This window comes from Argiope bruennichi, chromosome X2 (genome assembly GCF_947563725.1).
Source record: "Argiope bruennichi chromosome X2, qqArgBrue1.1, whole genome shotgun sequence".
NCBI classification, from domain to species: domain Eukaryota; kingdom Metazoa; phylum Arthropoda; class Arachnida; order Araneae; family Araneidae; genus Argiope; species Argiope bruennichi.
The window spans coordinates 78,083,731-78,103,104 of NC_079163.1; the positions used below are offsets into that span (position 1 = coordinate 78,083,731).

A 19,374-nucleotide genomic window follows, 5' to 3' on the forward strand; every position below is an offset into this window, starting at 1 on the left:
ATTAATATATTTTATTGGGAATTTTTTTAATAGAAAATATCAAGCAATTTCCAAAATACATGACATTTATTATTTCTGAAATTTATATTTTCAAAATATTAAAATCATGATAATTTCACTCTAATTATTCACATATTAGGTTAATTTTTTAATAATTGTTTTCATTTTTTATGACCGGACTGATTACTCATTATGAACTGCGGATTTTTACATAATCCATTTTCAACTTGCAATTCAAATATCAAATATTTTATGAAAAATATATTTTTATACTGTCATATAATAAAAAGAGCTAATTCTCCATTAATTTTAATTCATTCAAAGGTCATTTCAAGGTTCATTAATATTACGCCAAAAATAATATTTCTTTGGAAAATTTACCAAACCTATAGAGCTCAAATTCTGACAATTACAGTTTCTAGAACATCTATATTCACTTAAATTCGTTGAATATATTTTAAGTATTTCTCTAAAAATCAATTCTTAACTTCTTCGAGAAGTTCCTCGCTCTTTTATATTTATGCTCACCGAACGACAAGCAAACAAGCATCTACATTTTTATGTTTATTTACAAGTAATTTATTTGAGACTATCATATTATAACTACTCATTGTAAAGGATTTTAAACAGCAATGGAATGGAAATGAAGAGGCTGAGAAACTGAAGGAACGAAGACCTGAAACCCCTCGAGTAAAAAGTAGCTTATTTATATACAAAATTTTACTAAACGTAACATGTATTTTCTCTTTCAGATTATTTCCCCCTCTCTCTTTTCAAAATTTAACAGTAAAATATTAATGAAATTTGGAATTTTCAACAGCTTAACGAAATTAATTAATAAGTTAAAATAATTTATCTAGCAGATTTAAAATTTTAGTAGTTCAGGGGGATGGGGACTCAGAGACCAAGTGCTCCTTATAAAATTACGTCCTTGTCGTCTGAGACTGTCATTTGAAAAATATCTCACTGAATATAATTCTTTATGAACAAAAGACTGTAAAATTTAGAATTCTTAATATCTATTAACTTAAACAATATAAAATATTATTATATGCATAATTGTAATCTATTTGAAAGTAAAAGTAAAAGCTGAAATTTATACGGATCAGAAATTTTTTTTATTGAATTATTCGTCGAGACATTGCATATATAAACACATTGTAATGTACATGAAACGTCAATATTGAACGATTCCGATTTCTTTATTTCATTTCCAAACTATCTAAAAATGTTGGATTTCAGCCAAATTATTTTTATTTTAAAGAAAATTTACTCAATTTCACTTCAATTTAAAGGTCAAATTTTACATGAAGAAGTAGAAAAATATAGAGATACATAGTACAAGGAAAAGAATGGTGCATGGCTTCTTTAATAGTATGAGGCTATCAAAATTTGAAGTTTAAAAATATTTTGCTGAAGAATAAGGTAATAATAGGTAAAATTTTCACCAATTAAAAATTATTTTGCACGATTTAAACATGACTGAACTTAGTGTTGTAAACCAGTTTTCTTAAACATTTCTGAAAGTCAGTATTCACCATCCCATTCTTGTGCATTGTTGGACAAAAATAATGTGACATGTGTGCTATAGACTGTTTAGGAGAAATATTTGTTTAATTCCACACTTTTCAGTGATAATTCTGAAAATTGAACAAATATACAATTTAAACCGTTTAAAATGTTACACTTTTAAAGATACTAATCAAATAAACATGCAAATATTTTCTGAATTTTGATATTTATTCAAATATATATATATATATATATATATATATATATATATATATATATATATATATATATATATGTGTGTGTGTGTGTGTGTGTGTGTGCCTAATTTCCAACAATAGGTCACATTTTCTTCCTGAAATTCAAATCACTCTCATTGTTTCATGAAACATTTAATCATGTAAATTTTTTTCGATTAGCAAAATAATAAAGAAGAAAGATTCTGTTTAACACATGTGTAGTTTACAAAACGAACAGAAAAGTTAAATTACATTACAGAGAAGGTAGGCAAATTAGATATTTTCACAATTAATAATGCTTTAATGTTATGCACTGATCTGCTTTAGAAAGGTTATGTGCTTTACAAAACAGAACATAAATAAGACATTTAAAATAACAAAGCTTTAATGGCTGTCAATTTGGAGGACTTTTGCTCAATTATAAACAACTTATTTCTTAACGATTTATTTGAAATGAAGTATAATCAATATTCATGATGAAGTAGCTGCTTTACAGAGATGAATAATATGCAATAAAGTCGAATATCAATACTCTATATTCACTTCCTTACAGGGAAAAAATTTATTTTTCTCATTTCTTTGGTTATAACTGTTTGGAGTTAAAAACATATTCAAAACTTGCATTAGAATTTCAGTTACATAAACTGTAGAATATATTATGAGTAAGAAAGATTTCTATATGTAATTATTTCCACTTTATACTGTATCAATAAAATTTGCAATTAAATTTTTGAACTCCAGTAGCTTATGACAGGTAAATTTAAGCATTTAGAATTTTCAATTCAAATGTATTTCCATAAATTCTTTTAAACACCACATAACAAACTTAATTTTAAAATTGAAATGAATTTTACTGGACAATTCTTGAATAACTTTCAAATGCTACATTCAAAATACATCTAATGAAATGATACATTAAACATCATAAAGGCATACACTATAAAAGCTAGGTAATATAGGAAAAAAAATTGGTGATACAAAATTATTACTAGCAGCGTTACTTTAAATAAAACACTCTGAATTAAAATCTCATTGCTTTTATAACTGGAGATATTTAAAGTGATTTTTGATTCACCATTTCTCTTCTTTTGCTGTTATTCCATGTTGTATGATTTTTCAACACATAATATCGTAATCTATTCAAGAAACATAAATTCAAAATACATTTCTAAACTCTATGCTATACGATACTCTATTTCTATACGTTAATGAAAATGCAGTAATTTTATGATACAAAATTTTAAAAAAAATTATCTCAAGTCATAAAATACATCATCTGACATAATTCCAATGTAGAAAGTAATCATTGAATAAAAAAAATTTTAAATGATAATGTCGCTATAAATTTAAAAGTTTTCTGAAAAATTATTATATAAGAAAAAAATATTAACTGAAATAGCACAGATAATAAATCAAAAATTGTGTAGGAATATATTTATTTAATCTAAAAAGATATTAGAATTTAAAATTATTACTTATGAGAAAATGGCAATTTCAGGTATTTAAAATTTTTTAGATAAAATATTAAACAATATATAGCGCTATTTTACAAGAATTTCTTATTTTTTATTAATTTTGGTATTTTATGTCATGACAAATTAAATACTTCGCGATTGACATTCAAAAGTATTTAGTTATTATACATTGCTCTACTATATAGAGATTTCACATTTTATACGATTCATTGACTATTTTTCAAAGAAATGAAATTCTGTATGCACTTTTTTCATCTTAAAGATCCCCAAAAATATACAGTTTAAACGAAGCATTTTAATATGAACAAATAATCCCCAATCAAAAGTTATTGAAGATTCAAATAGGATTAAGATTCAAATAGGATTGAAGCTTTGGTGGCAAACGAGTTTTTCTGATTCCTTCCGGGAGCCATTGGTCTCTCTCCCAAAGTCTCCTCCGAATCGCTGTCCTGCAGTAATGCTGCAACGGCCGTGGCTCAACAACTGCATGGAACTCATCAATGGCCTTTGAGTAAAAGCTGGCAACATCTCCAATTACTTTAAGATCCACAGATTCTATGAAAACAGTCTTGATCTCTTCAAAGGATAGAAAACTATCCGGAACAGAATCCCAGAACAGCCGCAATCCTTTATAAAAGACAGACACATCAACTGGTGCTCTCTCTTCATTCGTATATGTATGTAAATTCAACATTAGGTAATTCCAAAACAGATGGAGCAAAAGTGTTCGTCTTCTAAGACTCCTTCTGCGAAGAGCGTTCTGCAAATTACTGTTATTCTGGGTTCTTCTGAAGATAAAAAGAAAGAAAATAAATAAAAATATATCTGCATTTATGAATTCTAAATTGTATCTATTTTGAAATTAGAACTCAAGAACTCTTTCCGTAGAGACATAAACTTTATTCTCTTTATTTTTAATCAATAATAATAATTTTGCATTTATACTTTCTAATTTCAGAATTTAAAAATATTCCAGAAAATACATCGCAATTATATTCTGAAATATCAAACTTGCGCCCTGAAGCAATTTTTATAACTAAAGTAAATCTAGTGGTAAAGAACATCGATATACTTTCAGAAGGTGCAACTTGGAACATGAATATATTAATTTTTCAAATAAAAACACTAGAAAGCTTATATTTTAAGAAGAAACCTTTATTTTATACAAGAAACTTGTATTTTTGTATGTATACAAGAAACTTGTATTTTTGAAAAATCCAATAGAAAATAATAATAAAAATATAATGATGCAACATTTAGTAAAACTTATGAATTAAAACTAAGAATCAAAACCATAAAATAAATTTTTTCTCAAACATTTTTTTTAAATATTTAATATATATAGAATTTAGAACGTCTTGCTCAATTGAAATTACAGCAACTCCAGTTAAAAAATATCACATTGTGTTTGACTAAAATGCTTCTTAATTTAAATATGAAAAAATATTGCTTACTTTCTTTGTAATTTCGGCATTATTTCTTTTAATTTTATAATGGGTCAATCTAAAAAGTCTATATCTGAAGTTTTTGATTAGTCTCCTTTTTCAAAAACTCATGCTCATATATTTCTTCTTTTTTTTCATGTAAATTTAACCTGTTAACCGGTTAATTATCTTATACTCAATTCGTTTTGCATTGAAATATTTCGTCATACCCACTTAACAGGTTAAATATAAAAAATAAGGCACATTCGTTTAAGACTCTATCAAATGCTTTAATATGATTTTACTTAAAATATACTCTAAATATTTCATAAATGTTACAAGAATTTTATTTTTTTAATTTTTTGCAGAATAATAGCAACGAATTCCATTTTATCTACTCTTTGCTTCTTTAAGCGGCGTTCCTACGACGTGTCCACCTGTACACGAAGCACGCTTTCCTCTGTTTTCCCTCTCTTGCGGTTTTCTGGAGTGCTTTGATGTTTGTCCAGTTTACCGACAATTTGTCGGTAAAATATTCTGACACAATGATCATTTTTACATTAACATAAAAAGATAATGTTAAAATTCAAATCATTATCTTTTTAATATGATTTTTTTTCTATTCTAAATCAATTTAAAAAATATATCTTAAGCAGGTTTTTTAGCATTAAATTTTCTTGTTGAAGTAAAATTCAAATAATTTTCATTGTTGCTATTAATATTGCATCTTTTCCCCATTGGCTTTCCCATAGGAGGATTTGGCTTCCTTTTCCATGTTGAGTAGTTTCCAGCATAAAATATGGTTTTAATATTTTTTTTTTTTTTTTTTTTTTTTGCAATTAAGTTTTAACTTAAGAATCAAATAATGGCGACATTCGTGTCATTAAACTGAATGTATAAATTCATGTGTAGAGAATTAAGGAAATGCATAGCACAATGAATTGAGCGATGTAAAGCTTCTAAAATAGTAAAAACATTGATATATCAATGTTTGAAGATTACTCCTGGGGAAGCATGGGTACAAAATTATTATTAATAATAATAAATATTTAAGCGAAATTTTTTACAACCATTAATAATGGAACCAACTGGTTGACAAAGACGGCTAGTATTTCATAAAAAAGGAGAGGAATTGCAGGTTATTTCACTCTCAAGTAGCTTCATTTGTAAATTATATATAATCGGAGGAAATTATTAATAATTAATTACCTAAGATGGTAAAATATTGAGTCATAATACTTTTTATAACTATATAACAATCATGAAACTTAATCCCCAAGACAACTTTTACATTAAAAAATAGTGTACATTTAAATAAAAATTTATCTTAAGTAATAAATAAAAGCTAACCAGTTTAAATATATTAAAAGAAAGTTCTTCTTATTTTGACAGAATTTAAGTCACTTGATCTGTTAAGAGAATTCATTAAAATTATAGATTATTACGTACGATGGTTTTTTTTAATCCAATCTATTGTGTTGGCAACTAAGTAATTGAGGATTTTTTTTAGAAAATCAAAGACAATTTTTTCATGGAACTAAATAACTTTATTCTGTAATGTATTGCCCATTTTGATCAATGACATTTTGCCATCTTTCAGGCAGCATCATAATCCCACGTTCATAAAACTTCTGATTTTAATTAGCAAAAAACTGAATCAGGTACGATTTGACATCATCATCATTATTGAAATTTTTACCATTCAAGGAGTTTTGTAAAGATCGAAACAAAAAGTAATCAGATGGTGCAAGGTCAGGACTATATGGTGGATGTGGTAAAACATCCCAACCAAGCTCCAATAATTTTTGCCGAGTGACCAAAGATGTGTGTGGCCTTGCATTGTCATGATGAAACACAACACCTTTTCGATTTGTCAATTCGGGCAGCTTTTCTTCAACTGCATTGTTTAATTTCGTTAGTTGTTCAATGTAGACATCAGAATTGATCGTTCGGTTGGGTGGTAAGAGTTCAAAGTAGACAATTCCTTTGTAATCCCACCAAACTGATAACAAAACCTTCTTTTGATGAATATCAGCTTTTGATGTTGTTTGAGTTGGTTCACCTGGCCTGCTCCACGATCTTTTCCGCTTGATATTGTTGTAAACAACCCATTTTTCATCGCCAGTTATCAGTCGTTTTAAAAATGGATCATTTTCATTACGTTTCTTTAGCAAATCGCAGCTGTTAATGCGTTGCGTTAAATGCGTTTCTTTCAGTTCGTGAGGAACCCATGTATCGAGTTTTTGAACATAGCCAAGTTGTTTTAAGTGATTTTCAATGCATGTATGTGATACATGAAGCTTCTCTGCAATCTCACGTGTTGTACTGTGACAATACGAATCGATTATTGCTTTGATTAGGTCGTCATCAACTTCAACTGGAAGACCAGAGCGTTTTTCATATTTGAGTGAAAAATCACCAGAACGAAATTTGGCAAACCAATTTTGACACTGCCGTTCTTTTAAGGCTTCGTCACCATAAAAAGCACATCACTTTTTATGAGCTTGCGATGCGTTTTTCCCATTGCGGAAATAAAAAAGCAAAATATGATGAAAATGTTCCTTTTGATTTTCCATTTTTCAACGAACGCCAAACGAAAACTACGCAACCGATCAAAAAACTTTTTTTTACTGACTGACAGCTGAATTGCCAACTATCAAATAACAAAATGTGTTTTACATTTGTACTACGTCTGCAAACCTAAAAATTCAACTGAAGCCATCTATGAGTGAAATCCGCAATTACTTAGTTGCCAACCCAATATTTCCGACTTTTTTTTCTCTTAGAAACCTTAGGATTAGAAAATGAATTATTGGTTTCTAAGAACCTAGGTTAGAAAATGAATTATTGGTTTCTTAGAACCTAGATTAGAAAATGAATTGTGGATTCAAAATTAAATTTGAAACATCTTATGGACTCTCTCAAATTAGGGTGTGTACCGGGATCCTTTTTTCACACCATTTAAATCAGGAAGTAGGATCATAAACATCCCACACCTTTTTCTTCCATGGAGAGAGGTTCTCGTCTTTGTCTTTAACTGTCTTTGGTTGTATGACTTTTCCGTACAGTACACTTTCCGTACCAACCTTTCCCCTCCGGATGGATACCCTTTGGATACCCAATAATCAATCAGTGACATTACTTGGTGGGAAAATAGTAGAAGGCCAGCTTCTAGTTACCAGATCAGCATGAGCAATCAAATTGATGATTGTGTATTTACACCTATATTAAATTTGGAAAAAATTTGAATTAAATGCCATTTTTTTTTTTAAAATTTAAAAGTAAAGCTCATGGAAAAAATATTAGATTTTGTTTTTTAGAAGAATCTTCTGAAAATTCTACTTCGCAACCTCTTCTCCTACATGGAATATGATCTTCGATTTCGTCGGGCAAAAAAAAAAAAAAAAAAAAAAAAAAAAAATCCTTCATCTGATCATTTTTTTTTTTTTTTTCTTTCTGAACCGGAAGAAAGTATTTTAAATGCTTATCAATCTTGCAGTGTATTTTCAGAACTGTTTATTATTTTTTAGATAAATTGTATACTGCATTATCTTCTGTTAAGAATCTTTCGAGGATCTATTGATGCAAAGGGAATGAAAAGATATTCTAAGGATTTCATTATTTTTCAATACAGAATTATGAAATGATTTACTTAAAAAGAACGAACTCTAAATTTAGAAATTTTTTTATGGAATATTTCTTTAGTTTCACTGGAAATAATGCCCATACCAAAAAAATATTTTTTAGATGAATAATAGTTATGTTAGCGAAACTATGCAGTAACATGAAATTACTAAAGCTTCTGTTAATAAGTAAGATTACTGTATTGCATTCACAGAAGTATAAAATTATATCAATTATTTTATGATTCCTAGAAAAAAAAGTACAGTTCAAGGAAATAAATTTACAATTAAACTTTAATAAATGAGAATAAAGAGTAAGTAATATTTTTAAATTCCTTTCTTTCATTTTGATATCTTTTAATCACCTGTTTCAATAATTATAAATATAATTTCGTACATAACCTTCTATCTTTACATTTTTTAATTATCAATCTATTTTCACTATTCATTCTATAATTTCATACTTTCAACTCAAAATTGTATGAAAAGAAAGTATTAAAGTTATAAGTAAATCGTGCATGAGAAATATCCCTCCTTCTTGGTTTATTTTAATTCATTAATTTATATTTGCTATACATTATTTCTTGTACTTAGTTTTTTTTTTTTTTTTTTTTTTTTTTTTTTTGCCACCTAGGCCTAGAGTTTAGTTTTAGAAATAGGAGCGAAAAACACTTTTAAGGTAAAAGTTTGTCCGTACTGCATCGTGATACATCCATAACAAATGCATGTATCAATACGCCGTAAAAAATACATTACTGCGCAAACTGCTTCACGCAGGGTTTACCAGAGAGAACCGTGCGCAGATTAGCAATAATTAGATTTGGCGATACGGAACATAAACAAATTGGCGACATCCGGATCATCCACAGTAAGGTAAGTACCCCCAGGCTTTTCAAGGCATTATCAATTGACAATGAGAATTTTGCAATTTTCTTTCTTTCTTTTTCTTCGTAAATATTTCAAAAACCATTAAAAATATTCACGTAATTTTTATGACTCCGACGTATTAATATCCCAGCTTTATTATTATGCAAATATTTTACTCGTTGGAATTCACTATATTTTGCAGTCATGACTAAATCAAATGAATTTAATATTTTCCTAAATATTACAAATCATAATTTACTATTCCAAATTATGAAGTTGAGATGCTTATGAAAATTACAAAACATCACGACGTTGCCATATAAAGACGCACAGAAAAAGGTGAAATTTCAAAATTATGTCGAGGATAGAGAAATATAGCAAAGAGTCATCATTCCAAAAAGTTTTTGAATATTTGCAATTAAGTTAAAAAAGTTCATGAAAAATAAAAGTATATATATATATATATATATATATATATATATATATATATATATATATATATATATATATATATATATATATATATATATATATAAGCATTATTTTATGTGAAGCAGGATGCAGTTCTGAAAACAGTGAAAAGACTCAATTTCGTGACGTCGTTTTATTACATTTTGAAGAAGCAGGCATATGTACAAGCGATGAGCACACAGAACGATACAGAAAGGAATGAGGAAAAAGCTCTTGGATCATTTTATCCCTGGTCTTATATAACCAGAGAAATTGATAGGGAAAATATTTCTTCATAGTGCTAATATATAATGAGATTTCGATAGGGATTTTCGCTACACGCGTCGAAGAGGCAGGGGAAACACGGGGATCTTTTAAAAAAAGAATGTGTCTCGTCAGCGGTATTTTGTCCCTTCACTCGGAGTGTGGGAAAGATAGGCTTTTAGCCGATTCATCAATTTTACAAAGCTTATCTTGAATTAATTAAGTAGAGAAAGTGGAATTGGATCACGAAATAAGAGAATATTTTAGAATGAAGTTACGATGGGCTAAATTAAGATAAAATCTTGGAAATTAATTAAATTGAAATTAGAATTAAAATATCATTACAATTTCCCCCCCCCCCCCGCAAGACTTGGAAATATGTCGGGGCCCTAGGCATATTAAAAGTGATACCCGAGTTTCCCGTACGTTTACATTAATATAAAAATCATTTTGAACAAGATTATGCAAAACATAAAAAAGATAAAGTGAGATCTGTGAAAATATTAAATAAACTTAAATATTCAACAACACCAAAAATAATAATATTAAAATGTGCAATATACAAATGATTTTCTGCAGAAACTCAGTCTATTGTCTCTCAGTCTGTAAGATTGTCTCTATATGGTGAGGAATGTCTCTAAAGAATACTTGCACACAGTGTCCTTTAAATAGTAGAAGACTCACCAAAATTATCAAAGTGAATGTAAAATAATGGAATAAGAAATTGAACTTATATAATAGTAATATATCAACATAGTTCTGATTTTTGTATGTAACACTTGAATCTGAAAAAAATATGAGATTCAAAATACTCTTATTATAAACATAAATATTCAAAACAAATGACATAAAAATGTGTAATTTTAAAAGAAAAACTTTAACCCACTAGTTAGCCAATTAGTGGTGAATAGTTAAACCTTGTCCACCAATTTCTAGTAGTGGGTGAAACTTAATGACCCAAAATTAGGACATCAAGAAGGGGGACGTAATTCTTACTCTCTTTCTACTCTCATCCAGGAATATTTATTTCCAAAGTGGAGAACAACATATCCAAGATAAAAATAGAAAGAGATAGAAGTTAATTGTGAGATTGATCCTATACTCACATCTCAATAAGACTGAGGTATTTGAATTTATGTTTTGATGGTGCCTATCACACCATCATCATGAAGAAAAGACAAACTAACTCTTAGAGTGGAGACAACAGGCCAACCTAAGTTGGGGATTATGTGGAAGAAACATAGAAATAAAAGGATTTTTTTTAAAATTTAAATTATTATTCATAACTTAATTTTAATTTTTCTGATGGGTAATATGTTCTTAATTTTGATACATGGACAATATCAGTAGCTTTGTTTGTTAATGCAATTGGTTTAGTTATTTCATAATTTACATCTGAAATTTTAGTTACTATTTCATATGGACCTGAAAATACTGGAGATAATTTTCTACGATTTGGGTAATTAAATTCCTCATACATTACAATGTCATCAAGTTTGAATGGAGAATCTTTAAACCTAGCATCATATCTTATTTTATTTTTATCATGATATTTTATTGCATTATCTTTAGCTAATTTTCTGGCTTCTTCTACTGGAGCACAGAATTGATTTTGAGTTAAGGGAGGAGGATAAGGTAAAGTGCCAAATAACAAATATGCAGGAGAAAATTTTGTAACTGAATGGGGTGTTAAATAATATACATTGATTACTTCTTCTAAAAGTTTAGTCCAAAGAATTTTAGTAGGAGAAGAATTGACTTTGCATTTTAATTTAGTTACTATTGACTGGTTAACTCTTTCACATTTCCCATTAGTTTGTGGATGGTGTGAAGACGTTAACAGATGCTTGACACTGTAATTTCTGAGGAAATGTTTGAATTTAGATGAGGTAAAAGCACCATTTCTATCAGTTAATAATTTGGAAAACTTGCTTTAATATATTATAATTATAATGCTTTAATAATTATAATGGCTCAAAATACCGGTATTGCAATCCCTAGTTGTAATAGTTAAATCCACCAACAGTATCGACAGAAAGACATTCAAAAGGACAATTTGTGGGGAGCACAGCCTGTAAAAGGCCAAATCTTTTTTGCTTTTTCTTTTTATTTAATTGACAAATATCACAATGTTTAGCAAAAAGTGCAATATCTTGAATAATATGGGACTAATAATACTGAGGAGTAATTAAATTTATCATTTTTTGAGTGCCTGGATGCTCAAATTGTTCATGAGCCGTTTGCAAAACTTTTCTCCTAAGAGAAAAAGGTACAACTATTTTAAACAAATTTTTCTTTTTAACTACAAGTACATCATTCATATTTTTATATTTAGTATTATCTAAATTTTGATAGTGTTTTATCTCACCTAATTCCAATAAATGTACAGAATGTTGGAAATATTGAGCAGTAGGATGCCTTGATAATATATCAGCTTCAACATTAGCTGTTCCCTTTAAATATTTAACTTCATAATCAAACATGCTCGGTTTTAAAGACCAGCAAAATAATATTCCCCTTAAATTTTTAATATTTTTAAGCCAAACAAGAGCAGCATGATCAGTATCAATTATAAATTTTTTCCCAAGTAAATAGTAATAAAATTTATCAAGATCATCTACTATTGCTGAACATTCCAACTCAGTTATACAATAATTTTTTTCACAAGAACATGAAGTTCTTGAATGATAAGATACAGGATGTAATTTACCAGAACAGTCAGGCTGTTTTAGAACAGCTCCAATGGCTACCTGAGATGCATCAGAAAAAACATGAAGAGGTAAATTAGGGTTATATAGTTGTAACAATGGTTTAGTTATCAATTTATTTTTTAACATTTCAAAAGCTTTTTGACAATCTTCTGTCCATTGCCATGGTGTATCTTTTTTAAGAAGATTATTTAAGGGTTCTCTTATTTTAGCATAAGAATCAATAAACTTATTATAAACATTTACAGAGCCAAGAAAACCCTGAAGTTGCTTGACATTTTTTGGAGGTTGTAATTTTTTAATACTTTCAATATTATGATTATCAGGAGAAATGCATCCTTCTTTGACTTCATACCCCAAGAAATTAATTTCATCTTGAGCAAACACACATTTAGAAAATTTTAATTTAATGTTTTCTTTTTCACACATTTGAAAAATCTGTTTTAAATGATCATAGTGTTCCTCTAATGAGTTAGAGAAAACTACTATGTCATCAAAATAGTGACATGCAAAATTTGAAAATTTATATTTATTTAAATTTCTATGAATAGTTCTATTGAATATTGCAGGTGCATTTTTAAAGCCAAAAGGTAGGACTTGAAATTCATATAAACCTTCAGTAGTTACAAATGCCAATTTATGTTTATCTTGTTCATGCAAGGGTATGTGCCAATATCCAGATGCAAGATCCAAAGTTGAAAAAACTTTAGCTTTACTTAATTTATCTAATAAGCTATCTATTCCAGGGAGAGGCTCTGCCTCAGATTTGCAAAGGGAATTAATTTTACGATAATCAATACAAAGATGACTTTTTCTATTTTCATCTCTTTTATATGCTAATGTTACAGGGGAAGAATAATTACTAGTAGATTCTTTTATTAAACTTGCATTTAACAAATTTTTAATTTGCTTATTTATTTCAATTTCATCAGTAGCAAAGGTTCTATAAGCCCTTTGTGAAACTGGTAAATCAGATGTTAAATTTATTCTAGAAGATTCCATTCTTATTTTACCAACATCATATTTATTTTTTGCAAACACATGAGAATATTCTGACACCAGAGATAACACAGGTTCAGATGGTTTGTTTACAGTCAGAGGTGGGAAAATTTCCTCTGAGTATTTCACTACCATGACCTTATTATCACTAGTGTTATTATTTTCAACAATATGTAAAGACATAATTATTATTGGTATGCAAGTTGGTAATAATTTTTCCATTTTGTAATATTTTATTTTTGTCACAATCTATAATTAATTTATATAAACTACAATCTGGAAGTCCTAAAATGAGATATGGTAAAGGATTGTCCATAATATATAATACAATTTTCTTATTTATTTGGCCAATTTTTAAATATATGTCACAAATTTGGGTTAATTGGAACGTTCCATGTGCTTGTTTGACTCTAATACGGTTTACATTTTTTCTTGTCAAATTAAGTTTTTTTACAATATCTGCAGATATAATTGAAAGATTGGATCCTGTGTCAATAACAATATTTACATTACTATGAGGGTTATAAACATTGTCCAAGTTAGCTAGACTTGGTAAAGTTGAGATGCGTCCGGACACTAATAATTGTCATTGTGCTGGACCAGAGGTCTCATTAGGAGAATTTTGTCTCGTTTCAGGATTTTGAGAACAGCCAAGAGGAGCTTCTGTGCACGGGGAAGTCAAATTGGCTGTTATTGGAACAGTTGTCATAAATTGGGGTTGATGAAAAGGACATACTTGTGTCCAATGATAAACATTTGGAATACCTTTTTGCGTACAAATTCTACATGGAGAAGATGGTAATCTTTGTTGAAAATGCAAATTATGACTATAGTTATTGTAATTATTAGGACACAGCCTTATTGAATTATGATAATTTTGTCTAAAATTATTGGGAGCTCGAGGAGTAAAAAAATTTTGAAATAATTAAAATTATGCCTAGGTGTAAAAGGTGCTGGTTGCCTTATTATGATTCTAGTTTCATTACACCTGCCTGGGTTTGGTTCTGAAGATTCTTCCCTTTTGAATAGTTTAGTTGTTATTGTAAGCCATTCTGTAGGGGTATTAGGAGCTTTTATGCTAACCAATTGTTTTAGTTGAGTTGGCAGTCCATCAGTAAGACCTTCTAAAATCAGTAGTGAATTAAGGCCTAACTGTCTGCCATAATTTAATTTTTGATGGAAATAATCAACTAATTTAGCATTTTTTGAATCAAATTTCAATTGTGAAAAGTCAGAGAAATTAACAATATTGGGTTGAATAAACTGTTCAGTTAATATACAACATAAATCATCAAAATTATCAATATTTAAACAACTATTTATATAATGTGTTAAAGCTGACCCTTTCAGAAATTTAGCAATATTTTTAATTTTCCACATCTCAGTTTTGTTCTTTCTTGAAATTTTGTTGAAATATCTCAATTATAAATCCATTTTCATCCCATTTTTGGGATCCAAAGGGATTATGGAGGGTTCTTGGGCTATTTGATCATTTTCTTCTTTATCAATTTTATTTTCTGAACTTTGAGAATTAAGACACATTTGTTTCATACTATTCAGTCATTTTTCCAGATGTTAACAACATTAAAGTATATTTCAAATAAAAAACATTATAAATTTATGCATAAAATTTTAAAAAATAGACTTGATAAAAGACTAAAAATTCAATATTTTAAATAATACTATAAAAATATAACCTGCAATAATTCTAAAATTCAAAAATGTAAATCAAAAGAAAAGAAAAACACACAATATAAATCTCGATTTTCACCACTGAGTTGGGAAACACTAAACACTTTTTTTGATGAATTATCACTTTTTTAATTAATCATAAAAATCCAATTTTGAGCCCTAGAACTGGCACTGGAGACTATGGCAGGTGACTATTATTTTGGTGATGATAATATAACAAGGAAATGATGTCGAGATCGGGATTATTCAGCACATTTAAGGAGCCAGAAATTTTTTATGATGACAAGGAGCCCCAACTCCTTGAAGATATAAGGAGCACGCACATGACAATATGGAGCACAAACACAAGGGTATTAAGCAGTAGTGTCGGATGAAGTCACAGGTTAGGCACGGTACCATCAACGATGCAGAAATACGACGGAATGCAGGGGATTCAACAGGAGCTGGACCGGACCCTGGACTACGGTTTGCATGAAATGATGTGGCCGGAGACAGGGATGAAAGAGTTTCACCATGGAAACATAGCAGCTGGGCAAACCTGGACCGAAGCAGTCATCTTTGGCGAGCTGCGGAGGCGCAATGCAACGACGATGTCTCACCCGTGGATTTAATTTTAACTCTTTAAGTTCATTTCATAATTTTTCACAGGAAACTATCCTTGTCAACTCTTTAATATGTAAGCATTATTTTATGTGAAGCAGGATGCAGTTTTGAAAACAGTGAAAAGACTTTCAATTTCGTGACATTTTATTTCATTTTGAAGATGCAGGCATGTGTACAAGCGATGAGCACACAGAATGACACAAAAAGGAATGAGGGAAAAGCTCTTGAACACTTTATCCCTGGTCTTATATAGCCAAAGAAATTGATAGAGAAAATATTTCTTCATAATGCTAATATATAATGTGATTTCGATAGGGATTTTCGCTACATGCATCGAAGAGGAGGGGAAACACAGGGATCTTTTAAAAAAGAATGTGTTTCGTCAGCGGTATTTTGTCCCTTCACTCGGAGTGTGGGAAAATTAGGCTTTTAGCCGATTCTTACAAAGCTTATCTTGAATTAATTATGCAGAGAAAGTAGAATTGGATCACGAAATAAGAGAATATTTTAGAATGAAGTTACGATGGGCTAAATTAAGATAAAATCTTGGTAATTAATTAAATTTAAATTAGAATTAAAATATCATTACATATTATATATATATATATATATGGATAAACTGTACAAGCTATAATTAGAATCCCAGTATTTCCCTTACTTATAATCATTTCCTTTTATTTATAATCATTGTTTCTGAAGATTCGAGATGCTTTACAAAAGCAAAGGGTAAAAATGAAAAGCGAATGAGAGCATATAAACATAACAACAGGTCCTGTATCTTACAGCTAATACAAACAATTTAAAAGAAAAGTACTCAAGAATAAATACTCAAATTCACAGAAAAAGAATGACTCAAAATCAACAGAAAATAAAGATAATTCAAGAGATAATAATTCAAGACTTTTCTGCGAATACCATTATTCATGTAAACAAAGTTGATTTATTATTATTAATTATTTTATTTATTTTAAAGTAAGTGGCACTGGATTAACGATTATCATATATTTATGAAACATATCTTGTGAAAGAACCAGTGAAGAATCAATAAATTTTTATATTTATTTTACTTATGTTTAGGAATTAATCAACATAAAGTAAGTACTTTTGAAAAAAAATTAAATAATTTTTTCTTGCAGTAAAATATGGTTATAAAGAATAGCTTAGACATTAATGGAAATCATTCAATTTTGAATTTTAATTAATCTTGAATTGCTTCAACATAAATACTTCATAGAAATAATTATTTAACTATAAAAAATAAGAATTATTTTCTATAATGGTTAAAAAGCAATAATAAGTATTTTTTCAATAACTTATTCACATTATATAGTATTTTTAAATTTACACAAATCAGAGCTGAGTCTTTAGAAAACATTTAGAAAATAATAAGACAGTAATCAAAGCTATTATAAAATAATAAAGGAATATTAACCAGGACAGGATTCTCCTCTCAACAATTTATTATTTTTTCATTATGAAAAAAAGACTATTGCACATTTAGCGAACATTATTCATCTCATTTAGTAAAAATTCTATAAATTCTTTCAAAATAAAACCATTTTTAATTTTGCAATCTTTTAAATACAATAAATGGGAAATTATAAATTAAATGTGAAATCGTACTTACCTCATTGAGAAGACCACCGCTGAAACTGTTGAATAAAACTCCTGATTTAAACTGGGTGAGTTTATAAATTTCAATATTTCTTCGACGTACTTCAACGAAACATGTAAAATGCAGGTTATCAGAAACTCATCTATCCAGTGGACACATTGGGATCTTCGTCCAACTTGACATACCTGATAAAGAATATTTCTCAGACGTTCGGGGTTTGGCTCAGAAAGCAACACCCAACGGTAGAAATTAACTTTTTTCAGACATTCTGTAATGAAATTTGAAGCATTAAATCTAGGATGCATGCAGTCTATAAAATCATTAACAATTTTGTTTGGCATATAACGAAATAAATGGCTAAAGACATTGAAATTTATAAACCATTGTAATAGTTTTTCTTTGTATTCAACAGAATTGGAAGCATATTCAAGAAATTCACATAATTTGTCAAAATAGAAACTTTCGTAAAGATACACGTTTTCTAAGTGAAAACCTCGAAAGTCACCACTCATATTATCTGATTTTCTTGAACATAATATTATTTTTCTTTCTCTGCCTATGGGTAGGTCCAAATGGAGAGTATAGAGAATTTTTCTACTTTCACTTAAAACCTTTCGACATTTCTCATGACTATAAATATAGTCTTCTGAATAAGTCAAATACGTGCTGTCACAAGAAAGATTCAATAGCTTCAAATTAATTAGAGCTAAATCTAAGTGATTAACTGTCGGTTGAGCAATTGAACAATGTTGTACAATATCTGGTGCAGTCAGTAATGGTACCTCTTGGTTATACATTCCTAGGGCGAACATTTTTTTTGTCGTAATTCACAGACGATTAATCGCAAGGAAAATGAGTTCTTCGAAAACTAAGCATTCTTTCGAAAACAGAACATAAAAATGCGAGTAAAAGTGAATTATACCGTGCTCCCTACTGCGTCAACAATCCGAAGTCGCAATAAAGATGATGGACAAAATAAACAAATACTTCCGCAGAACAGTTACGGTTACCCTTTTCCGCCATATAATTAGGACTTTTTACTGATTATTGTTTTTTTTTTTCCATAATGCCCAGTGCCTTCCACCGGGCCGAATTTTTTAACTTTAAAAAAAAACATTCTACGGCTTTGCTAGCAGAGGGAGCGGGAACCTAGTAGCTTCGGTTGCACATTGAACATAAGGACTGTGTGGATAACATAAACAGTACATAACCAAAAGAAAAGAAAGAACGGGGAAAGAAGCAATCGGAACATTCTCTATTAAAATTTCAAACACACATCCTTTTCCCAACTTCATGAACTCGTAAAAAAATATATTCCACTCACCCTTCATCCATTTTGTCGGTTCGATATCAAACCATTCTTAATATAAAATTTCAAACAAGCATCCTTTCCTAACTTCCTCAACTCGTAAAAAAATATGTACATACATATTTAACTCACCCTTCATCCATTCTGCAGGATCGAAATACTGCCAACATAACAAATTATGAAGGGAACCAACCGTAAAGGCCTTATCAGACGGCAAATTCCGTCTACACTTTCGTGGACAAACGTGCACGGAAAAATATGTGTAGTGACGTCACGTGGGGATTTGCTGACATTTGATAAGACAGCAGCAATGGAATTCTTCACCGTTCTCGTAATTCTTTTGGTGCACTATGAACTAGAGATGCATAATCCACGATTTTTTGAATAACAAATAATTTTGCTATTGTTGTTTTTAAATATTTGTTCCAAATATCTGTTATTTCAATCATATTATTAATTAAAAATTATTACTTAATATTAAATATAAAATTTATCAATTGTAATTAATACTTAATTTACTACTTTAAGTAACGTGTGATTGAATTAATTTATCTATTTCAGCTTACTTCTTAAATTTGATTTTTTTCAAAATTATTT

General features: G+C 29.0%; 1 protein-coding gene across 1 annotated transcript; it reads right to left on the reverse strand.

Annotated features, from left to right (window-relative positions):
- Positions 1 to 1,774: 1,774 nt before the first annotated feature.
- On the reverse strand, positions 1,775 to 18,989 carry LOC129960411 (uncharacterized). Its single transcript, XM_056073833.1, has 3 exons — positions 18,910 to 18,989; positions 17,481 to 17,736; positions 1,775 to 4,011 (listed from the first exon to the last, which is right to left on the reverse strand). Exons 1-3 carry the CDS (start codon positions 18,914 to 18,916, stop codon positions 3,561 to 3,563), a joined length of 714 nt encoding a protein of 237 aa, XP_055929808.1. The 5' UTR covers positions 18,917 to 18,989; the 3' UTR covers positions 1,775 to 3,560.
- Positions 18,990 to 19,374: the final 385 nt, after the last annotated feature.